General features: G+C 47.9%; 1 protein-coding gene across 2 annotated transcripts in view; it reads left to right on the forward strand.

Moving 5' to 3' along the window:
• RAB6B (RAB6B, member RAS oncogene family) overlaps window positions 1-19,494 on the forward strand; it is a 60,001-nt gene that overhangs the window by 37,965 nt on the left and 2,542 nt on the right. The window contains exons 3-7 of one of the 2 annotated variants that reach the window (XM_069473227.1): window positions 11,633-11,686; window positions 11,873-11,978; window positions 13,458-13,569; window positions 14,765-14,858; window positions 18,342-18,408. In XM_069473227.1, coding sequence (XP_069329328.1) covers window positions 11,633-11,686; window positions 11,873-11,978; window positions 13,458-13,569; window positions 14,765-14,858; window positions 18,342-18,408 — 433 coding nt within the window. The remainder of the gene's footprint in view (window positions 1-11,632; window positions 11,687-11,872; window positions 11,979-13,457; window positions 13,570-14,764; window positions 14,859-18,341; window positions 18,409-19,494) is intronic. The other variant, XM_069473228.1, reaches the window with a different exon arrangement.

Consider the following 19,494-nt stretch of genomic DNA (forward strand, 5'->3'; position numbering starts at 1 on the left):
CCAGCCGCGCAGGGGAGAGGGGATCTTGGACGGGCTGACAGGAGAGCCCCCGAAGTCAATCCTGCATCTGTGTTGTCTTGACATTCTGTCTTTGCATCCCTGTGGAATAGTCACCAGCAAAAAGAATTTGTTTCATACCTCACAAGAGAAAATGAAGTTCAGAGAATGAATGCTTTGACCAAGACTCCATGGCAAGCTTAAAGGGGGATGTCATCTCCTTTAGAACCCACCTCTCCGAAGTTCAGCCTTTCCGGAAGCTGTGGGAACACTAGTTTATTGGGATGTTAAAAGGGATTGCAACCATGGAAGTTCCTAGGGCAAAGAAGCTGGGGAAACGTTGGGTTCATGTTTCTTCATTGCAGGACTTGTCAGAGCCTGTAATATGCCAGTGTGCTGTATGAGAGTGTACTAGAGAGGCCCTCTAGAGGGGCTAGAATATGCAGCCTTTCCCAGAAATACTTGATCACAGTTTACTTTTGTTCTGAAGATCCATCTCATAGGATTGTGTTTCCCATAACCAGACTGAGAAGCATAGTTGGAGGGTCTCTATGGAGTGGGTTCTACAGCTTTTCTTAAATTCCTGGGTCAGTTGGTCACTAAGAACAATTCCTCATTTTTGTTTATGCAGCACATCACAGAATACAGAGTATCTTTACGTAGTCTAACTCGTTTGATCCAATGGTTCTTAAAGGAAGCGATGGCTATCCCAGTTTTAGAGATGGGGAACCTGAGGGCCAGGGAAGTTAAGCCATTTTTCCAGGACACTCTCAATCCACTGTTCTTCCAAGCCCACCACAGAGCACTCAGACCCTGCCAACAGTGACAGAGGTCACTGAAGACAGACTGGAGCCTTTTGGGCACATGACTCCACCCAGGGTCTTTTGGGTGGGGCACTCTCCTAGCTGCACAACTGTTCCCCTGGGCCGGGGTGCATGGCAGCTCCTCTGGGGCTGGCTGTGGTCTGTCCTGGGAGACAGTGACATACAACCTAGATTTGCAGGCACATATGCTCCCCACCCCAAAGGCCTGTGAAGGCTCCTGTTCACCTGGCCTCCTGGCATCACTGGGGCTATGTGCATATCATGAATCTGCGCTTTACCTTTAAAGCAGAAGTGTTCCCATCCCTACACTCCATACCCACACAAGCATAATGCACCCATTCATACCCCCACACACATGCTTCTACATGCAAATAAACACATAGTTCATGCACATGTGCGTATCCCCACTCACCCATGTGTCTGTTCATACATACTCACACCTTCCCATCATATATGCTGTGACCCGTGCTGATCTATGAGAAGGAGTGTACCCTGTGGCAGGTCACAGGAAATCACCAAGATTGCTGGGGCCTTTTGTAGGAGGGTGTGGCCTACCTGGGTAGCCAGGTGTTTTTTTGTCTGGTGTCCCCATATTCCTCCAAAGTGGACCTGGGGTGGGAGCCACAGATATGACCATACTACAGATGCAGAGGAGAAAAATCTAGCCCCAAAAGGAATGGAGGGTAGGGGAGATAGCTATAGCAGAAATACTGCACTGAGTATTGAATTTCCTGGTGGCCACAGGGAAAGTGAACACTGTGTGTGGTTCCCACATGCTAATGACAAGAAGCTCGCAGGTTTGTGTGATGATGAGGTAGACATTGCTAACACTTGAACAAGCCCGTACAGTAAGGCAGGGACATGGGCAGGTTTAGAATCAAGGGTTTCTTTGGGCCAGCCTACAAAGAGGTAGGTGAGGTGGCTTGACAGGTAGGGTGTCTAGTGTCAGTGTGACCAGCGAGGTAGAGGCTTTCCTTACATGGCGATTTGTGATACAGACCCTCACAGACCTCCAAAGCACAATGCCAACCTAATCTGGCTCTTGGATCTATAAATGTATCTCATTTATGCATTTAGGAAACTTTTGACTATTATTTCTTCAAATTTTTTGTCCTATTTTCTTTCTCTTCTTCTTCTGGGACGTCCATTAAACAAATGTTAAGCTGTTTGATATTGTCCCATAAGTTATTGAGGCTCTGTTCATGAAATTTTTCTCAATTTTTTTCTCTATATGCTTCCTTTTGGGTAATTTCTACTAATCTCTTTTCAATTTCACTATTTCCAATCTGTTGTTTCAGATGTGTTTTTCAGCTCTAAATTTATATTTGGTTCCTCTTATAGTTTTTCTTTCTCTGCTGAGATTTTTAAATTTGTACCTTTATTATAAACATTTTTCTTGATATATTTGACCACAATTAGCTGTTTTTAAGTACTTGCCTGTTGTTTTCAACATCTGGGTTACCCTAGAGTTGATCTCTATTTATTCTCTTTTTTCTTGAATGTGGCTCACATTTTTCCCTTATTTCATATGTCTAGTACTTTGGGATTATATCCTATACATTGCGATAAGACTGTGGATTCTGTTTCTTCCTTCGAAGAGTATTGGTTCTTTGTTTTAGCAGGTAGCTAAATTGTCTGGACCCAAATTCTCAAGTCTCTCCCTTGTGGAAGGCAGCAACTGAAAGTTCTGTTGAGATTTTTTGGTTTATCTGTCTGTTTTGTCTTCAGTCTTATGTAGGCTGTTTGTGATCTGCTTGGATCATTCAGAGATTTGGGCAGCATTCATATGCAGAATTCAGGGTCACCTCTCTGTGGCTTTGTTACTTCCAGGATTTTCCATACTTTCTGGCCACTGTGATAGCTTTATAATCTGTCCTCTTATTTCTCAACCAGTAAGACTGCAGGTTTCTTTCCAACTTTGAGCCACTCTAAGCCCCAACTGGGGCCTGTCCTCAGGTGAGAAGTCATAAAAAACAGGAACCGTACCCAGTGCTGTTCCCTTTAAGTGTTTACTCCCCTCCAGTTTCTACTTTCTTTTGGTCCCTTTCCAGTGCCTTCAGATAGTTGTTTGTTATATTTTGTTCAGAGTTTTTAAGAGCAATCTGTGTGAGGGTTGGTCTGATAGGAGCTCTACCATTACTGAATTTGGAACTCCCCCCTTCCCTCCGTCTGTTTCACCTTACATCTCCCATCCTCCACTACTTCCCCCATCTTCACCTGCTGGAAAGTTAATATTCATTTAAGGACTTGCATATTTGCCCCACCTTTCCTGAAGAAATCAATCAGAAGCAAGGTCTCCCTCTTCTGGACCCTTAGAGCCCTCTAGACCAGGGCTGGGGAGCCTTTTCATGCTGGAAGGCTGCATTAATTTAGCTGTAATCAAACAAGGCCGCATTCATGAAAGTTCAATTAGATATACTTAAAAATGTACATTATTTTGTAAAAATCTAACTACTATGTACTTAATAATGTCAAAAAATGAAAACTATTTGTTAATTTTAAAGTTAATTTAATTTTAAAGTTAACCTTTTAATGACTTTGTTGTATCTGTTTTTGTTGGAAAGCATTTGAAAATTAAATATTTGGTTGCAACATGGAGGTGCACAGTTTCAGTTGATCCTCTAGATGGGTATCAGTCATTTGTAACCTTAAGGATGTCTTGGTTTGGGTTAGGTAGAAGAATGTGGATTCGCAGCAATAAGTGGTTGGAAAGCAAGAGATCATTTTTTGGGCATGTTGCCTAAGGCATGGGTATTCTACTGCATTTTTCTGTATTTCTATTGGATCTTTCTTAGCATCAAACAATGACTTTAAAATGTCATCTACTGAGTGATCAGTCAATCCCATCTGTAGTTCTTTAGGTGTCTTGGTGATATCAACTAAGTGAGGATGAAATGCTAATTTGAGTGTGATGTCATGACTCTCAAAGTCAGTGAACCTTTCATTGTATTCTCCAATTAATAGGTCTAAACAGCTGCATGTTCTTCAAATGATTCATATATATCATCCTGCTCATCAATGACCTTCGCTAACTAGAGAAAATGTTCATCCAAAAAGTTCATCCAAGAAGTTCATCCACTTCTTCCTTTTGAAGAAGTGTTTTGAAAAAAAGATAACATTTTTTGAAATGCTTGGATTTTTTTGCCACATATCATATATAGACTTATTAATAGTTTTACCTTGCAAAGAAATATTCAAGTTGTTTTGATTTGACGTGATATCACACAGAAATGCTGCATTCCTGTATAAATCTTCTTTCAATAATTCACTGTGCTGATTCTGTTCCTCATAAAATTTAACTATCTGTTCTCACAGAGATAAAATTTTGGCTAACACCTGTGATAGCCAATGCACTTTAGAATGATACAGCAAATCCACACCAAATACCTCATTGTTCAACTTTAGCATATTGCAAAACTGATGATGCTGTGTTGTATTTGCACAAATATACTTAACAATACTTATAATTTGTTGAAAAGTGTCACTTAAAATAGTAGCTTTAGCACAGAGATTTTGCTGATGCAAGATAATGATAAATGAAAAGAAATGAGAGCATCTGGATCTGTTAATATTAGTACTTTTTTATCTGTGCAAAAAACCCTTCATATTTTCCTGTCATGGAAGGTGCACCATCTGTACATACACTCACTAAATTTACCAAATTCAGTCCAACTTCATGACATTTATCTTGAAAGTTGTTGAAGATATCTATTCCCTGTGTTCTGTTTACAAGAGTGCCCAAAGCAAGTAACTCTTTGTAGCAAAGAAAATCTTCTTTTATGACCCAAATGAAGTATAAAACCTGTGCCAAGTCAGTATCAGTTGATTCATCCAAAGTGAATGATTATATTTTCCTTTTGAACTATTGCATGAAGTTCTGTTAAGTTGAAGCCTAATTCATGCTGCCAATCAGTTATGGTTCTCCTTGAAAGAGGCAGTTGTTTGTACTTTGAAACATTATCGAAGTCTAAGCATCCTTTAACTTTGACAATGCATTCTTTCACAATTTCTGCATCACCAAATGGCTTCCCTTTTTTTCCCCTGAGTATATAAGCTACTTTATAAGATGCTTCAGTGGCATTATTTCCAGGTCTTACCACTGCTTGAAAGAATTGTCTTTGCTTTTGCTTTTTATCTTTTAGTTTATGCAATACAACCTTTCACACCTCTCCCTCTAATTTAAAATATTTGCGGTCCTTATGAGTGCTATAATGCTAATGAGCACTGAATTTCTCTAATGTTGATATTGCAGTATCACAAAGCAAGCAAATCATCTTATCTTTAGCAGAAACAAGATAATATTGCAATTCCCAATCCTCATAAAAAAATTTGTTTTTTCCTTCAGCGTTCTCTTGGTCTTCTTTGACATGATGGGCTGTTAAGCAGACAGAATTAAAAAATGCTGTCAAGCTGTGCAACTATTCACAAATTCCACTTCAAACAGAAACACAATGCATCATTGTCAAAAGCTGTTAACAGACTGGCCCCCATAAACTCTCACCAACTAGCGTTGTGCAGTAGTGACACCAGTCAGGCAGGGAAAGTTAGAACTAAATCATGAGTGTAGCAGCCATCCATTTAGCCCTTATGGCTCACTAATGTCCTAACTGTGCTGGTCAATCTGGGAGGATTATTTCATTGAAACTTACTTTATTCTTTGGTTTTTTAAATACATTCATTCATTTTAAAAATAAAATAAAAATATAAAAGGCAAACAAAAATGTATTAATAAAAATAAAAGGATTTGTTCTGTGAAATTTGGATTCAGTCAAAAGGCCACACTTAAGGACCTAGAAGGCCACATGTGGCCCTAAGGCTGCAGGTTCCCCACCCCTGCTCTAGCTGCACTAGTCCTTTCCATCTGACAAGGATGGCAGCTCTGTGTGCATATCTTAGCTTCTCCACAAGGTTGGAGGCCCCTTATGGACAGAGACCAGGGCTTATTGTGTTTAGCACATAGCAGACACTCAAAAATGAATTAATGAATGAGTATGAATAATTTACATTGTTTTCCACAAAGGAGCTGCCAGGGAAGACCATGACCACCTTCTCCCTGCAGTTTGACCTTTCTGGGAGAGATGGGCTCCAGCTGGCAGTGGTCTGGGGCCAGCTGCTTGTCCCTTGTTTCTGGGAAAATAGATGATGAGCTAGAAATGTTCCCATAACTGAGGCCCAGCCAAAGCCCTCTTAAATGTTCTTGTTTCTATTCTGTCCTCAGAGAGCTGATTTTTTTATGCTAAAATGCAAATGAACTTCCTCTTAAGTGGGCTCTGTTGAGCTATTATGGCTAATGACCATAAGATTCTGACAATAAGGAGCCAGATAGGATGTGACCCCCAGGCAAACTCAGTGACAGTTTCAAGGCACAGTGACAGCTTCAGAAATGAAGAGATTTCAGGAAGCAGAGGGAGAACAGCTAAATAGTCAAGAGCAGGGACTCTGCAGTTAGGGAAGCACAGGTGCAAATCCTGGTTGTGCCACCACCCCCTGTGTGACCTTGTTTCTCATCTGTGAATAGCACCTTCTCTGGCACAGGCATCTCCCTTTGTCTCACCCCGTGCAGGGAATCTGCCACTTCTGGATGCCACAGCCTCCCCAGGCTCTGATTACAACACAAGGCAGTTGTTTGCAAACTTTGTACACAAATGAGTTATCTGAGGGATGGTCTGGAATTCTGATTCCCCTACACCCCAGAGACTGTGATTCCATCTGTCTGAGTGGGGCTCAGGAATCGACATGTTTAACAAGCTCCTGATGTAATTCCAATGCAAGTGACCTGCAGGCTACAGATTGAGAATCTCTGGCCAGTGGGAGAGATGGACCAGTATGGATCTTTCCAATTTAGTAGAGGAAGTGTTAAATGAGGGGTGCCAGGACCAACCTGAGGGCTCAGAAAATGTTTTCTAGAGGAGATTAAATTTTGAGGAAGTATTGTTACTGAAAGTTTGGTACTTGGCCTGAGGCCAAATGAAGAATGAGAATAAGTGGTTTGAGGAAAAGGAAAGAGGAGTTTATTAATTTACCGGCAAATGAGGAAGATGACAGACTCTCATCTTAAAGAACCATCATCCCCTCTTTAAGCAGAAATACAGGGTTTTAAAGGGGGTTTTCAGCTTCGGGCTATTGCTGTTTAACTATAGCATCTCTGGTGAAGATGATCTCGTGACCTCTGTCTGGATAATTCTTTTGAGCCATCTCCCGTGGTTTAAGATACTATAAAACAAAGAACAAAGAACACTCCTCTGCCCCTCTGATTACTAGCCTCAGGTAGGAATGCAGGTTTTAATTCCCAAAAAGCGTGGGGTGGGCTGGGGGGAGTGGTTAAGGAGACAACTTGTAATACATTTTGCCCTTTTTCAGGAGTTTACCTCTGTTACAAGGTTAACCTTGTGGAAGAACATTCCAGGGAGGGAACAGCATTAGAAAAGTCCCAGACATGCAAAGTGATTTGTGTATGGGGATTTCTGAACGGAGCATTATTAATAAAGTATAAAGTGCAAGCTGGCAGCCGCCCCCTCACCCGTCACGCAACGCACGTTCGTGGGGAACCTGGTGCCAAACCATTCGTAGATGACCTGCTTCTGGGTTGGGGTTTCATATGTAGCAGAGCAGCTCCCTCGCTGCAATCCATTGAAAATCAGCCCTTGACACAAGGGTTTGTAAAAAAAATAAATAAATAAAAATTAAAAAAATGATAATAATAAAGTGCAAGCTGGGAAAGGGGGAAATGATTCCACAGAAAGCCAGGGGCATGCCCTGAACAGCTTTGTAGCCCAAGCTGAAGCATGTGGACTGTTTCCTAGGGGCAGTAGAGAGTGATATGCTCAGACTTATATTTCAGAAAAATAAGCCTGTCCTGTGGTTAGAATGTCCCTGCCAAAACTCATGTTGAACTTTAATTACCATTGTGACAGTATTAAGAGGTGAGACTTTTAAAAGGTGACTAGGTCATGAGGGCTTCACTTTCATGAATGGATTAATGCTGTTATCACAGGAGTATGTTATTTATCACAGCAGTTCATCCCCCTTTTTCTCTCTGTCTCACATGCTTGCTTTCCCTTCCACCTCCCCCGTGGGATGACACAGCACAAAGCCCCTCACCAGATGTTAGCGCCATGCTCTTGTACTTCCCAGCCTCCAGAACTGTGAGAAATAAGTGTTACTTTGTAAATTACCCAGTCTATGGTATTCTGTTACAGCAGCAGAAAACAGACTAAAAGACACTGGCTACTGTATGAAACGTTAACTACAATGGGAGTGCCTGCGGGCAGGGGGGCCAGTCAGGAAGCTGTGGAGGTGATTCAGGTAAAAGAGGTTCAAGGTCTACACTAGGGCAGTGGTGGTGGGGGTGGAGACAAAGGGGACGGGTGAAAATACTTGGAGGCCAAATAACCAGTTCAGAATTCATGAACTGTGGGGGAGCAGACGAGAATGCAAGTGAAGAGGAGCAGCTGAGGAGGGCTCCAGGCTCCCAGAGGTGTGGGCAGCTCGGGTGGTGGAGGTGCCATTCATTAAGATAGGGAAAACGGAAGAAGCAGGTTTGGACGGAGATGATGAGCTCCTTTTGGGCACATACTATATTTAGTGAGATGTCTAGAAGATAATTAGGGGAGATGTCCAGTAAGCAGTTGGATGCATGGATCTGAGGTAAGGCCCATGGTATATATCGGGAAGCCATCAGTGTATCATATTTGAAGCGGTGAGAGTATATGAGGTCCCCCTGAAACAAAACAGTAGGAAATACCAACATTTTCAGGGCAGAGAAAGGAAGAGGGTACCACAAGAGACCAAGAAGGTACAGCCTTTAGAGAGGCAGGGAAAGCCGGACACAAGCAGAGTCATGAGAAGCAAAGGAGAAAAGTGTCAAAGCAGAGTAATGATCAGCAGGGTCTGGTGTGTCAGGTAGACTCTGGCCTATATGGTTTCCTTACAATTTGGTGATGCAGTGAGTACTGATGACCATAGCAAGAGCAGCTGTAGTGAGAAGAGGGCTAGAAACCAGACTCCCCTAGTTAAGCAGTGGCTAGGAGGAGAGGAAGTAGAGACAGAGGGCTTGGGGTCCTTTTCCAAGAAGCATGCTCATTGAGGAGAGTTGAGAGATTGGCAGATGGCTAGAGAGCAACCTAGTGATGGGAGGGAGGATTTTTCTTCCCAGATACCTGAGAATCTTGAGAATGTTTCTTGGATAGAAGGAAAGAGTGAGTAGAACATGAGAGATTGAGATGTAGAAGAGAAAGAAGATGGCTTAGAGAGCATCATCTGGGAGGAAAAGACCAAGGCCAAGAGGGCCCTTAGGAAGAGGCTTACTTTAGGAGAAAAAGCCAATACTCAGAGCCTGGAGGAACATGGGGATAAGGCTGGACACACATAGACAAGGTTGCAAATGTCTTGAAATCTTGACTCTGCCACTTTTAGCTGTTGACACTGGGCAAGCAACTTCTTTTCTTTTTCTTTTTGTTTTTATTCGCCACTATACTAACGAAGAGGCAAGTAACTTCTTTTATACTCAATTTTCTTAGAAGTGAGTTAGAATACAAAAGAGCCTAACTCATAGCATAGATTTAGTATCTGCATTAAATTAAATAATGCATTTAAAGCATTTAATACAATAGCTACTAAATGATAAGTACTAAAATGTTTAGTCACCGTTACTGTGATTATCATTATTACTGTGGTAGGAAGCAATCAAAGACAAGTAGCATGTTTTTGTATTTACCCATAGATTTACCATTTCTGTTGCTCTTCTATTCCTTCCTTAAAGATTCAAATTTCTGTCTATAAAATTTCCCTTTATCCTAAAGCATTTCTTATAATGAAGACCTACCAGTGGCATATTATGTGGCTTTCTCTTATCTGAGAATATTTTTGTTTTGCCTTTATTTTTCAAGGAAACTTTCACTGGCTGTAGAATTCTAGGCTCACAGTGTTTTTTGTATGTGTTTTATTTTCTTTTTAAGCAGTGTAGACATGTTGTTCCTTTGTCTCTGTCCCCCATTGTTTCTGATGAGAAATCAACCATAATTTTTATCATTGTTCCCTTATATATAATGTGTCTTTCTGTTTTCTGGCTGCCTTTAAGGTTTTGTCTTTATTTTTGGTTTTCAGCAATTTGACTATGACATGTCTAGATGTGGTTTTCCTTGTATTTATCCTGTTTTAGGTTTATTGAGCTTCTTGGAACTGTGAGTTGATGTTTCTAATTAAATTGGGAAAATATTTGGCCATTATTTTTCCAAAAATTTTATTGCTTGAATCTGTTTCTACTCTCCTTCTGAGACTCAAATTGCACGTATATCAGCTCACTGTCCTAGAAGTACTTGAGTCCCTGTTCATTTTTACTGTATCCTTTTTCTCTCTGTTCTTCAGTTTGAACAATTTCTTCTGGCCTGTCTTCAAGTTCACTGACCTTTCCTCTGCAGTGTCCTACCTGCTGTTATTTAAATCCAATGCATTTTTATTTAGTTATTATAGTTTTTAGTGTTAAGATTCCTTTTTTGTTTTAGAGTTTAAATATATCTCTTGAAAGTCACCTATAATATACTTTTTTTTAACATATTTATATGAGTTGTTTTAAAGTTCTTGTTTGCTAATTCAACGTTTGGGTCATGTAAGAGTCTGTTTCTATTGAGTTTTTTCTCTAATTATGGCTGGAATTTCCTGCTTCTTCACATTTCTAGTTCTTTTTATTGTGTAGTGGACACAGTAAGTTGTAGAGACATTTGGATTCTGTTACTTTCCTTTGAATAGTGTTGAATTTTATTTTAATAGGCAATTACATTATTGGCAGCTAACAGTTTTTAGTGGGTGAGTACTTACCATGTTTAGACTTTGTTAACATGCACATCTTAGTCCATTTTGGCTGCTATAACAAAATTCCTTAGACTGGGTAATTTATAAACAAGAGAAATTTATTGCTTATTGTTCTGGAAGCTGAGAATTCCAAGATCAAGGTGCCAGCAGATTCAGTGTCTAGTGAGGGCTTATTTTGCTTCAAAGATGGCACCTTCTTGGTGTGTCCTCAGATGGTGAAAGGGATGAACACTCTTTCACTGAGGCAGAAAGGGGCCAGGGAGCTCCCTTGAGCCATTCATACTGACTCACAGGTACTGAGTGCAGGTGAGGCCCAGAGAGGTCAAGTGGCCTTCCCAAGGCCACATAGCAAGTGAGTGGCCATCTGGCTACAAGGCTGGCTGCCTCTCCTTGGTGCCAGGACAGAAGAGGCACAGGTGTGGCAGGAGGCTGGTGATGGTTGGCTCCCAGAATGTTGGCTTGGGGAGAGACGAGCCAGTGGGGCTTCCCATGAGAGGCTGCCCTGGGTAGTCTGTGATGCCCCTGCCTGAGGGAAGCCATGCTGCTGTCTGCCCTACCACCACCCTCCCTGGCCAGTGCTGAACCCAGGCCCATGCTCCTGGGGCATAGGGGAGAGGCTCTGGGAGCCGTAGGGAAGGCTGTGAAGGGAGCAAGGCATGGAGCCCCCACCAGGGGTGGGGCCAGGATATGGGCACTAACTGCAGTGGCCTTGTTCCTGGGGATGCCTCCTCACCACTGCACTCTCACCTGTTCCCAAAGCACATTTTGTCTCCAAAGAGTAGCTCTCCCTAAGAAAGCTGCCCTCGTCCTTCCTTAGCTCGTGCTCCCTCCTCTGAGAGGGCCCGAGAGGTGGGTGGAGGGCGGGGAGGACAGAGTGGGGCACACTAGACCTGACATGGATGTCCTCCTCTTGCTGGTTGTGCCACTGCCTGGGGTCACTGGGCCTTTGCCCTCCACACAGGATCTTTCGGTTTTGACCATCCTGGGCTTTTCTCTAACAGGCAACCATTGGGATTGACTTCTTGTCAAAAACCATGTACTTGGAGGACCGTACGGTGAGCACCCAATTTTGGAACTGGGAGGACTGGGAGGGCTCCTTTGGGCTTATTCCTTGGGACCGTTAGCTGGGCACCACGGAGAGCCCATGCTAATCTTGCATGGCAGAGCCTGCCCCCCACACCAACCCCACCAGGAGGACCTCACTTACCCCTCTGCCCACGGTCCCACCCTCCCCACAACAGGTGCGACTGCAGCTTTGGGATACAGCGGGCCAGGAGAGATTCCGCAGCCTGATCCCCAGCTACATCCGGGACTCCACGGTGGCTGTGGTAGTGTACGACATCACAAGTGAGTGAGGGTCTGTGCCTGAGGCAGGGTGGCCCGCAGGGGCCCCAGGGCCTGGATGTGACCCCGGCCAGGCCTATGTGTATGTACATGTATGCACACACGTGTGATTGTTTCCTGAATGCAGGACAGTCAGGGGGGTGGGGTGGTGAGTTGCCTCTGAACACCAGTGTGTTTTCCACCGTCCGCCATCCTCCTGCAATGGGCAGGGGTGTACAGGGTGGGGTTGGTCCTGCCCAGAGCAGCGGCTGGTGTGTGGCAGATGCTCACAAAGCCCTGTTCCAGCCCCTCTGCACTTTCCATTGCCCTGGCTTCCAGGAAGACCCCTACAGAGCAACTTCTTTATGTGTGTGTGTGTGACCATGGGAGAAGACACTGGTCCCCAGGCCAATGTGACCTGGCAGCTGTGCAGGGCTCTCTCGGAGAGGAGGCTGAGGGGGTCTGGTAGCCCTTCTCACACACTATGGCTCTGTGGCCAGAGCAGGTGTTCTGAACAGGACCGTACAGCTTATGGGGCTCACAGGGCCGGGGCAGGGTGGGGGCTGATGCAGAGCCCAGGCTTCCCGGGCTGCTATAATGGAACACACCTGGTAAGCCCTCGGGCTCTGGTCACCCTTGAGGTGGGTGGTCACCCTGTGTACAATCCACAGCCATACCCCAACTGTCCAGCCTGTGCCCCCAGCTCTGCCTGCCCCCTCTGTTCACGCCCTCCCTGACCACAGCTCCCTCCACACCTGAGTGCAGGTGGTACCTGGGTTCACACAGCCTGATGCCCATCTGAGGGGTGACAGGACTTCGGGAAACTGAGGCTTCTCAGGGCAGGCTGCCTCCCCTCCCCTTGGGTGTGCCTGCTGCTGAGTGGTGGCATCACTCCACAACTGCTCCTCTCTGCAAGACCTGCCTTATGAGGAAGGCGAGGCTGCCTGGAAACGGCCTTGCCTCTCCTGGATTTGCGAGTGCTCCTGGCTCCCCTGACTCTAGCCCCAGGGCCAAACCTTCCCTCCTCTCTCGTCAGAGCCCTCTGGCCTCTCCCAGGCTCCCCTGAGCCCCTCTTTGTGGGGAGGCCACTCTGTAAGACCCCTCCTTCCCTGGGGACTGCTGTGTTCTTTCCCTACCCCTCTCTGCTTCCAAGCTCAGCCAAGTCCAGTGCACTCACTTCTCACTCTCTGCTCAGCCCCAGCCAGGTCTGACTTCCAGGCAGGCCCCCAAAGCCACTCTTCCACATAGCAAGTTAGGACTCAGTGACCTTGCAGATGGGGTCACTCCTCCCACAAAGGGTGGCTGGGCAGTGCTGGGGCTCTCCAGGGCTGTGGGGCAGGGCCTGGCTCCTGGGTGGCCCCAGCCCAGCTGGCCTGTGTGGACTTTGCTTGCACCTGTCCCAGGTGTCTGAGGACACACACTCAGCTGGCTCACGCCTCCCCTTCCCTTCTCCTGCTGGGGGCCAGCCCTCACCCCCAGTTTATCCCCACATTCTGCTTCCAGATCTCAACTCCTTCCAGCAGACTTCTAAGTGGATTGACGATGTCAGGACAGAGCGGGGCAGTGACGTTATCATCATGCTGGTGGGCAACAAGACGGACCTGGCTGACAAGAGGTAGGTGCGAGGAGCAGAGGTTCAGGGGCCCACCCTGCGCTCCTCTCTGACTGCGCCTGGACAGGGAGTTCTGCGATGCATAGGTGGTGCATCTGTGCCTCTGACCTGTCCCCGTGCATGCAGGAAAATTCCCCTGAGACACCAAGGCCTTTGGAAACACCTGGTAGACCCGTCACCCGTGGGTGTCTCATCTTTGAAGCCCAGTCTCTCCCCACCGGACAGAGGCGAGGCATTGCTCAGTGTGCCGTCTGCACGGAGCTCTGCGTGCTTGGCCCGGCCCAGCAGTGGGTGGTCTGGGGCCCTGCCATGGCCACTGCATGGCCCGAGACACAGCAGTCCTCTGGGCCCCAGTAGCTTCTGCTGTGCTCTGTGTCTCCGCCCCTGTGAAGTGCCTGCACTGGTGTGAATGGGGCGTGAACGCCCTGGGCCCCAGGCGTGAGTATACAGAATGCCTACAGCCCACAAACCTGTGTCCCCAGCCTGCTCAGCCTGGTTTGTGGCTGTGTCTAGCATGAAGCTTTCTCTGAAGAGGCCTCTCCACAGCTGCCCTCTAGTGTACAGGACCAACTTGGGTGCCACATGCATGTGTCCACTTGTGTCACGTGACCCCGACTTGGGCAGATAAAGCAGCAGGTCATGGACTCCAGCAAGCAGTCTGGCCTTCCTGCAACGTCCCCTGATCACCTAAGGAATAATCTGAATTAGAGCTTGCTTTACTAGAGTCCTGTCCTTGAAGTAAGCAAAACTGGGCTCAAATTCCAGCTCCTTTGCTAAGTAGCTTTGTGGCCTTGGGGGAGTCACTTTTAACCTTTGTGTCCTCATTTGGAAATGAGAGTGATACACCACCCAGAGAGGTGCCCTGTGGCTCAAAGCTCTTCACAAACAAGGCCTTTGTGGTAGTGACAGTTGGGAAAGGCAAGTTTGGGACAGCCCCACCCCAGGCCTGCCCCAGGGCCTGTTCTGAAGCTGAGAAAACCCTGTGGAAGAGTGGGGAAAGGGGCGAGTGTCCTGTTGTACCCTGGTGCCCTTATTCCTGGAGACTGTGGTTGGCATCCTGGGAGGGACCCCTGGGATCAGACCCTGTCTTCATGGCTGACCAAGGGCCTGGCTCCCTCTGCCCTGCTGGGCGAGTCCTTCCACCTCTATGGGGGCTGCTCCTCTGCGCCAGTGATTTTCCCTCTTCCCCCATCTCCAGGCAGATAACCATTGAGGAAGGGGAGCAGCGCGCCAAAGAGCTGAGCGTCATGTTCATTGAGACCAGCGCGAAGACCGGCTACAACGTGAAGCAGGTGAGGACACACCTGGTGCTGGTCCCCACACAGCTTGGCCGTGGAGGCCCACGCTGGGCTCTGGGTGTGGTCAGCCCCAGGCTTCTGCCTTGTCCTGAGGGGCTGGGACAACCACCCAGAGCACTGGTAAACCCGCCCAGGCCTAGCCCAGGCCCTGCAGGGAGTGAGCTAACTTCCAGAGCTGAAGGAGCTTGTGGAGGGGAGGGAGCACTCCTCACAGGGCATCAGGAGAATGTCGGTCACTCGCTAGCACGGCAGTGACCCATCAAGGCCTTGGAGCAGGCTGGCCGAGTGCCCAGCCACTGGCTTCTTGAGGCTGAGGAAAGCAGTGGTTCCCTTGCTTTAGATGAGGGGTGCAGGAAATTCAATCTGATCAGCATTTGGGGTTCGTGCCTTGTACCTGGCAAGTGCCCAGGGCCATGGGGGGCAACGCAGGCTTGGAGAAAAGAGCCCACCGTGGTGTGGCTGGAGCTCATGGGAGGGCAAGGAGGTGAAATGACAGCTGAGCCTCAGAGCAGGGGTGCTTTCCCTGGTCCCCACGTAGTCCAGGGACCCAATTCAGCAGGTCAGCAGACCGGCTGGAAGACATTGCACTTTATCTTCCCTGGCCACTGACCCGTCTTTAGCATTCCTTCAAGTGGTAACGTAGGCAACACAGCTCAGTAACGTTAGCCGTACCTGTGGCTTTCTCACCCACAGAGAGCTCGGATGCTTTCTTACCGCCTCCCCGTGCTGCGGGTGTCTCCAACGTGACACGCATCACTACTTCAGTACCACCGTAGTTACCAGACCTACTGCTAGTTCTTGCTGTTTAATAGGTTCATAAAGAAGCACAGATGTTGCTATGTCACAAATTTGTATCTTCAGATATTTTAGTTTATTTCAGTACTAAATGGTTTTCTTTATAATCCTGTGTAATTGATTTTACACACTGCAGAGGAGTCCATAGGCTTCACCAGGCTGCCAAAGGGGTCCTTGGCCCACGAGGTTAGGAACCCCTGCTGCTGAGGATGAGGAGGACTTGGGGAGGTGGTGAGGAGGGAGGGCATTCCAAGCAGGGGTGACAGTGAGCAAAGGTGTGACAGCAGGGTGCCCGTGGTGTGGGGAGGGGATGCTGAATGGGGAGCATGACTTGGCTTGGGGCACGACTGTGCCCTGCCACCCCAGGGTTGTGGGGAACACTCGACCAGCTGCCCATGCAGCTGCTGGCCTTCCGGGTGCAGGGGTGGTTCTCCCCTGCACATAGTGCTGGTGGCAGCGGGGACAACAAAGTGGCAGAGCAACGGGGAGAGACAGAGTGGGAGGGACACTGCGGCTACCTTAGGAAGCCCAGAGTTCCAGGACTCAGTGCCCTCACCCCACCCTGCCCCCACTGGAGTGCCCTGGACACGGCTCCCTGCACTCCCAGCCCCTTCCCAGCCGCTGTGGTGTGAGGCTGAAGCTGTCATGATTCTCCCGTGCTCCCTGGAGGCATGCAAGGGAGGCCGCGCCAGTGCTCTTTGGGGGCCCTGATGGAAAGTCCTGGGAAGTGGGGGAGCAGAGGGCAGCACCAAGTGGTCTATAGGGCAGTATGCCCCAGGCTGCCCCAGTAGTCAGGTCAGGCAAATGCTGCTTCCCCCTCCCAGAATGCTCTGGACCCCAGGCACTGGTTTGAGCAGGAGTTACATGTGTTCCATTCAAACCCCACGTGGTTCAGAGAAGGAGTCTCTGTGCAGTGCAGACTGCTGGACTCTTAATTGTGATCATATCTGCTCGCAGAGACTCATGCCTGACCTCAAGAGCATCCTTTTAACTGGCAGTTTGGCCACTGGCAGAGGCTGTAACCGGGTTGGCAGTCAGACAGGCAGACCAGGGCCACCTGGGGCAAGCCATGAAGGAGAGCTCAGGAGGGATGACCCGGGCCCTCCACACCCTCACCCATCTCTGCCTGCCCACGACGATCCCACACCCTGCTGGGCCACAGCAGGTTCCCCCTCACTGCCTTCAGCCTTGTCACCAGCCTGGAAGCTTGGGTAGGGCTGGGCTTTGGGGTGAGCTATGAATAAGACTCACCCTATCCTCAGAGAACTCTGGTAGTGGAGGGTATAAGCCCAGAGCCCACCGAGTTCCTACAATTGGTATTTACGGGGAGAACAGGGAGAGTTCGTGTATCAGTCCATTCAGGCTGCTGTAATGACCATAGACTGGGAAACTTGTAGACCACAGGAGTTTGTTGCTCACCGTTCTGGAAGCTGGGAAGTCCGAGATCAAGGTGCCAGCAGATTCCATGTCTGGGGAGGGCCTGTTCCTCATGGGTGGTACCTTCTCACTGCGTCCTCACATGGCGGAAGGGGCAAGCATGCTACCTCGTGCCTTTTCTATAAGGGCACCAATCCCATTCATGAGGGCGCTACCATTGTGACTTAACTGCCTCCTAAACCCCTACCTTTTAATACTGTTGGATTGGGGATCAGGTTTCAATGTATGAATTTTAGGGGGAGACCAGCATTCAGACCATAGCAGTTCAGAGTCTTCTGTGCCTTGTACGTCTGCCTTATACTGTCACCTCCAATATTCCATCTCTGCCATCACCCCACCTGCCACTCACCACCTGTCCCCCACTGCCCACCTCTGTCCCAACACACACACACACACACACACACACACACTTCTTCCAACATACAAACACACACAGAAAACCCACACGTATGCATACACATACCACACACACTACACACACATTCCCCCCACACTTACACAAACATGCACATGGAGACCACACATTCACACCCACACATGCCGTACCCACACACATTCCTCCTTGTGCTTACAGAATATACGTGCACCTACACACATGCCTCTTACAACATACACACATTCTGCACACACAGCTACAGACAAAACCCACACGCCACACATCCCCCACACACATACCCCTGCACAAAATACACGTCACGCTCACACATACACACACACCCAAACAGACCCACAGCGTCATGCTCACACTCTCATGTGCCCCATGTTCTCAGAGGAGCCTCACCACTGTGACCATGTGGCCCTGGCTCCCAGTGTCCAGCTAGTGGACTGGCGGGACTCCCTGAGGAGAGTCATTAGTCTCAAGGGCAGGTTGAAAGTCGGTTCCCCATCCCTGGTCCCCATGAGGGCCATGGACAGAATCCCACCTATGAGCCTGTTTCCAGGGTCCCAGATCATTTCCGCACCAGAGGTCCCTGCAGTCACTGCCATGACCCACGCTCAGTCTGGTGACCCTGTGGCCAGCTTGCCTGAGTGAGAGGCTCCAGCTTTGCTCCTTCCTTCCACAAACATATACTGAGACCTGCTGGGGCCACTGGGAGAGGCATGGGGGAGAAGGAGAGAACATGGGTGCAGCCCCTGTCCTCAAGGGCACAGCCAGCAGGCAGGCAGGAGAGGAGAGCCCCAGATCAGGAGGGGGAGAGGGGAAGGCCAGGGTGGGGCTCACGCTGCATCTCCTCATCTCTCCAGCTTTTTCGACGTGTGGCGTCAGCTCTGCCCGGAATGGAGAATGTCCAGGAGAAAAGCAAAGAAGGGAGTATCCTTTTCCTCTGACGCGTGAGTGAAAGATGGACAGGAGAAGCCATCTGTCCACTTAGTACAGTGGACGAGCGCTTGCCTTGTCTCCAGCCCAGCCTTCCCTGGACGGCCGCATACAGCAAGGGGCCTGCTCTTTATAGGGTGAGGCTGATCTAGACCTGTGCTTTCTAATACTGTAGCCACATGTGGCTGTTTTCATTTAAATTAGTTAATTACAAGTTCAGTTCCTCACTTGCACCAGCATCCTTTCACGAGCTCAGGTGCCCGTGTTGCTAATGGCTACAGGTTGGGCAGTGCAGATACAGAATACTTCCATCATCACAAAAGCTTTTTGGATAGTGCTATTCTAGAAGTATGACTAGAATTGGTTTCCCAGGTGTCTGTGCATTGGGACTCTCCCACAGGTGAGATAAGGAGGGAGCCTGGGTGTGGGGCAGGGGGTATCATTTCTAAGAGCGAACAGCAAGAGCAAAGGAAAGGAGGAAAGCATAGGATACAATTAAAGAAGGAGAAGTCTGGTCTACGGAGCCTCTGTGTGATCAAGGGAAGGGAGTGAGCTAGCATCAGCTCGTGGGGAGGCCTTGGGTGCCACATCCTGGGCCCATCTCCAGATCTACTGTGTGTAGGACCCAGGGAGATGTATTTTTAACAAACTTCCCAGGAAGGTTTGATGCATTCCATTTGAGTACTCCACATTTGAGCAGTGCTGTGCATTGTAAAAGGTATTCTGACTCAAATTGCACATGAGAAGAATTTTTTTAATGGTAGTCAGGTAACTTCAACATTGGGCAGAATGTGATGCTGCAGCTGTGGCCTCGCTTCCAGCTAGACCAGTAGTTCTCAGCTGGGACTGATAGCGCCCCACTCCCCACAGGGACGTTTGGCAATATCTTCAGATGCTTTTAGTTGTCATAAATTGGGGAAGGGGGAATGGTGTTACTGGCACCTAGTGGGCAGAGGTCAGGGATGCTTCTAAACATCCCACATGCACAGAATGGCCCCCACAATGAAGAATTAACTGGCCCAAAATGTCAGTAGTGTTGAGGCTGAGAAGCCTGTCCAAGAGGCGCTTAGCATAGCCGGG

This window comes from Eulemur rufifrons, chromosome 7, assembly GCF_041146395.1.
Source record: "Eulemur rufifrons isolate Redbay chromosome 7, OSU_ERuf_1, whole genome shotgun sequence".
NCBI classification, from domain to species: domain Eukaryota; kingdom Metazoa; phylum Chordata; class Mammalia; order Primates; family Lemuridae; genus Eulemur; species Eulemur rufifrons.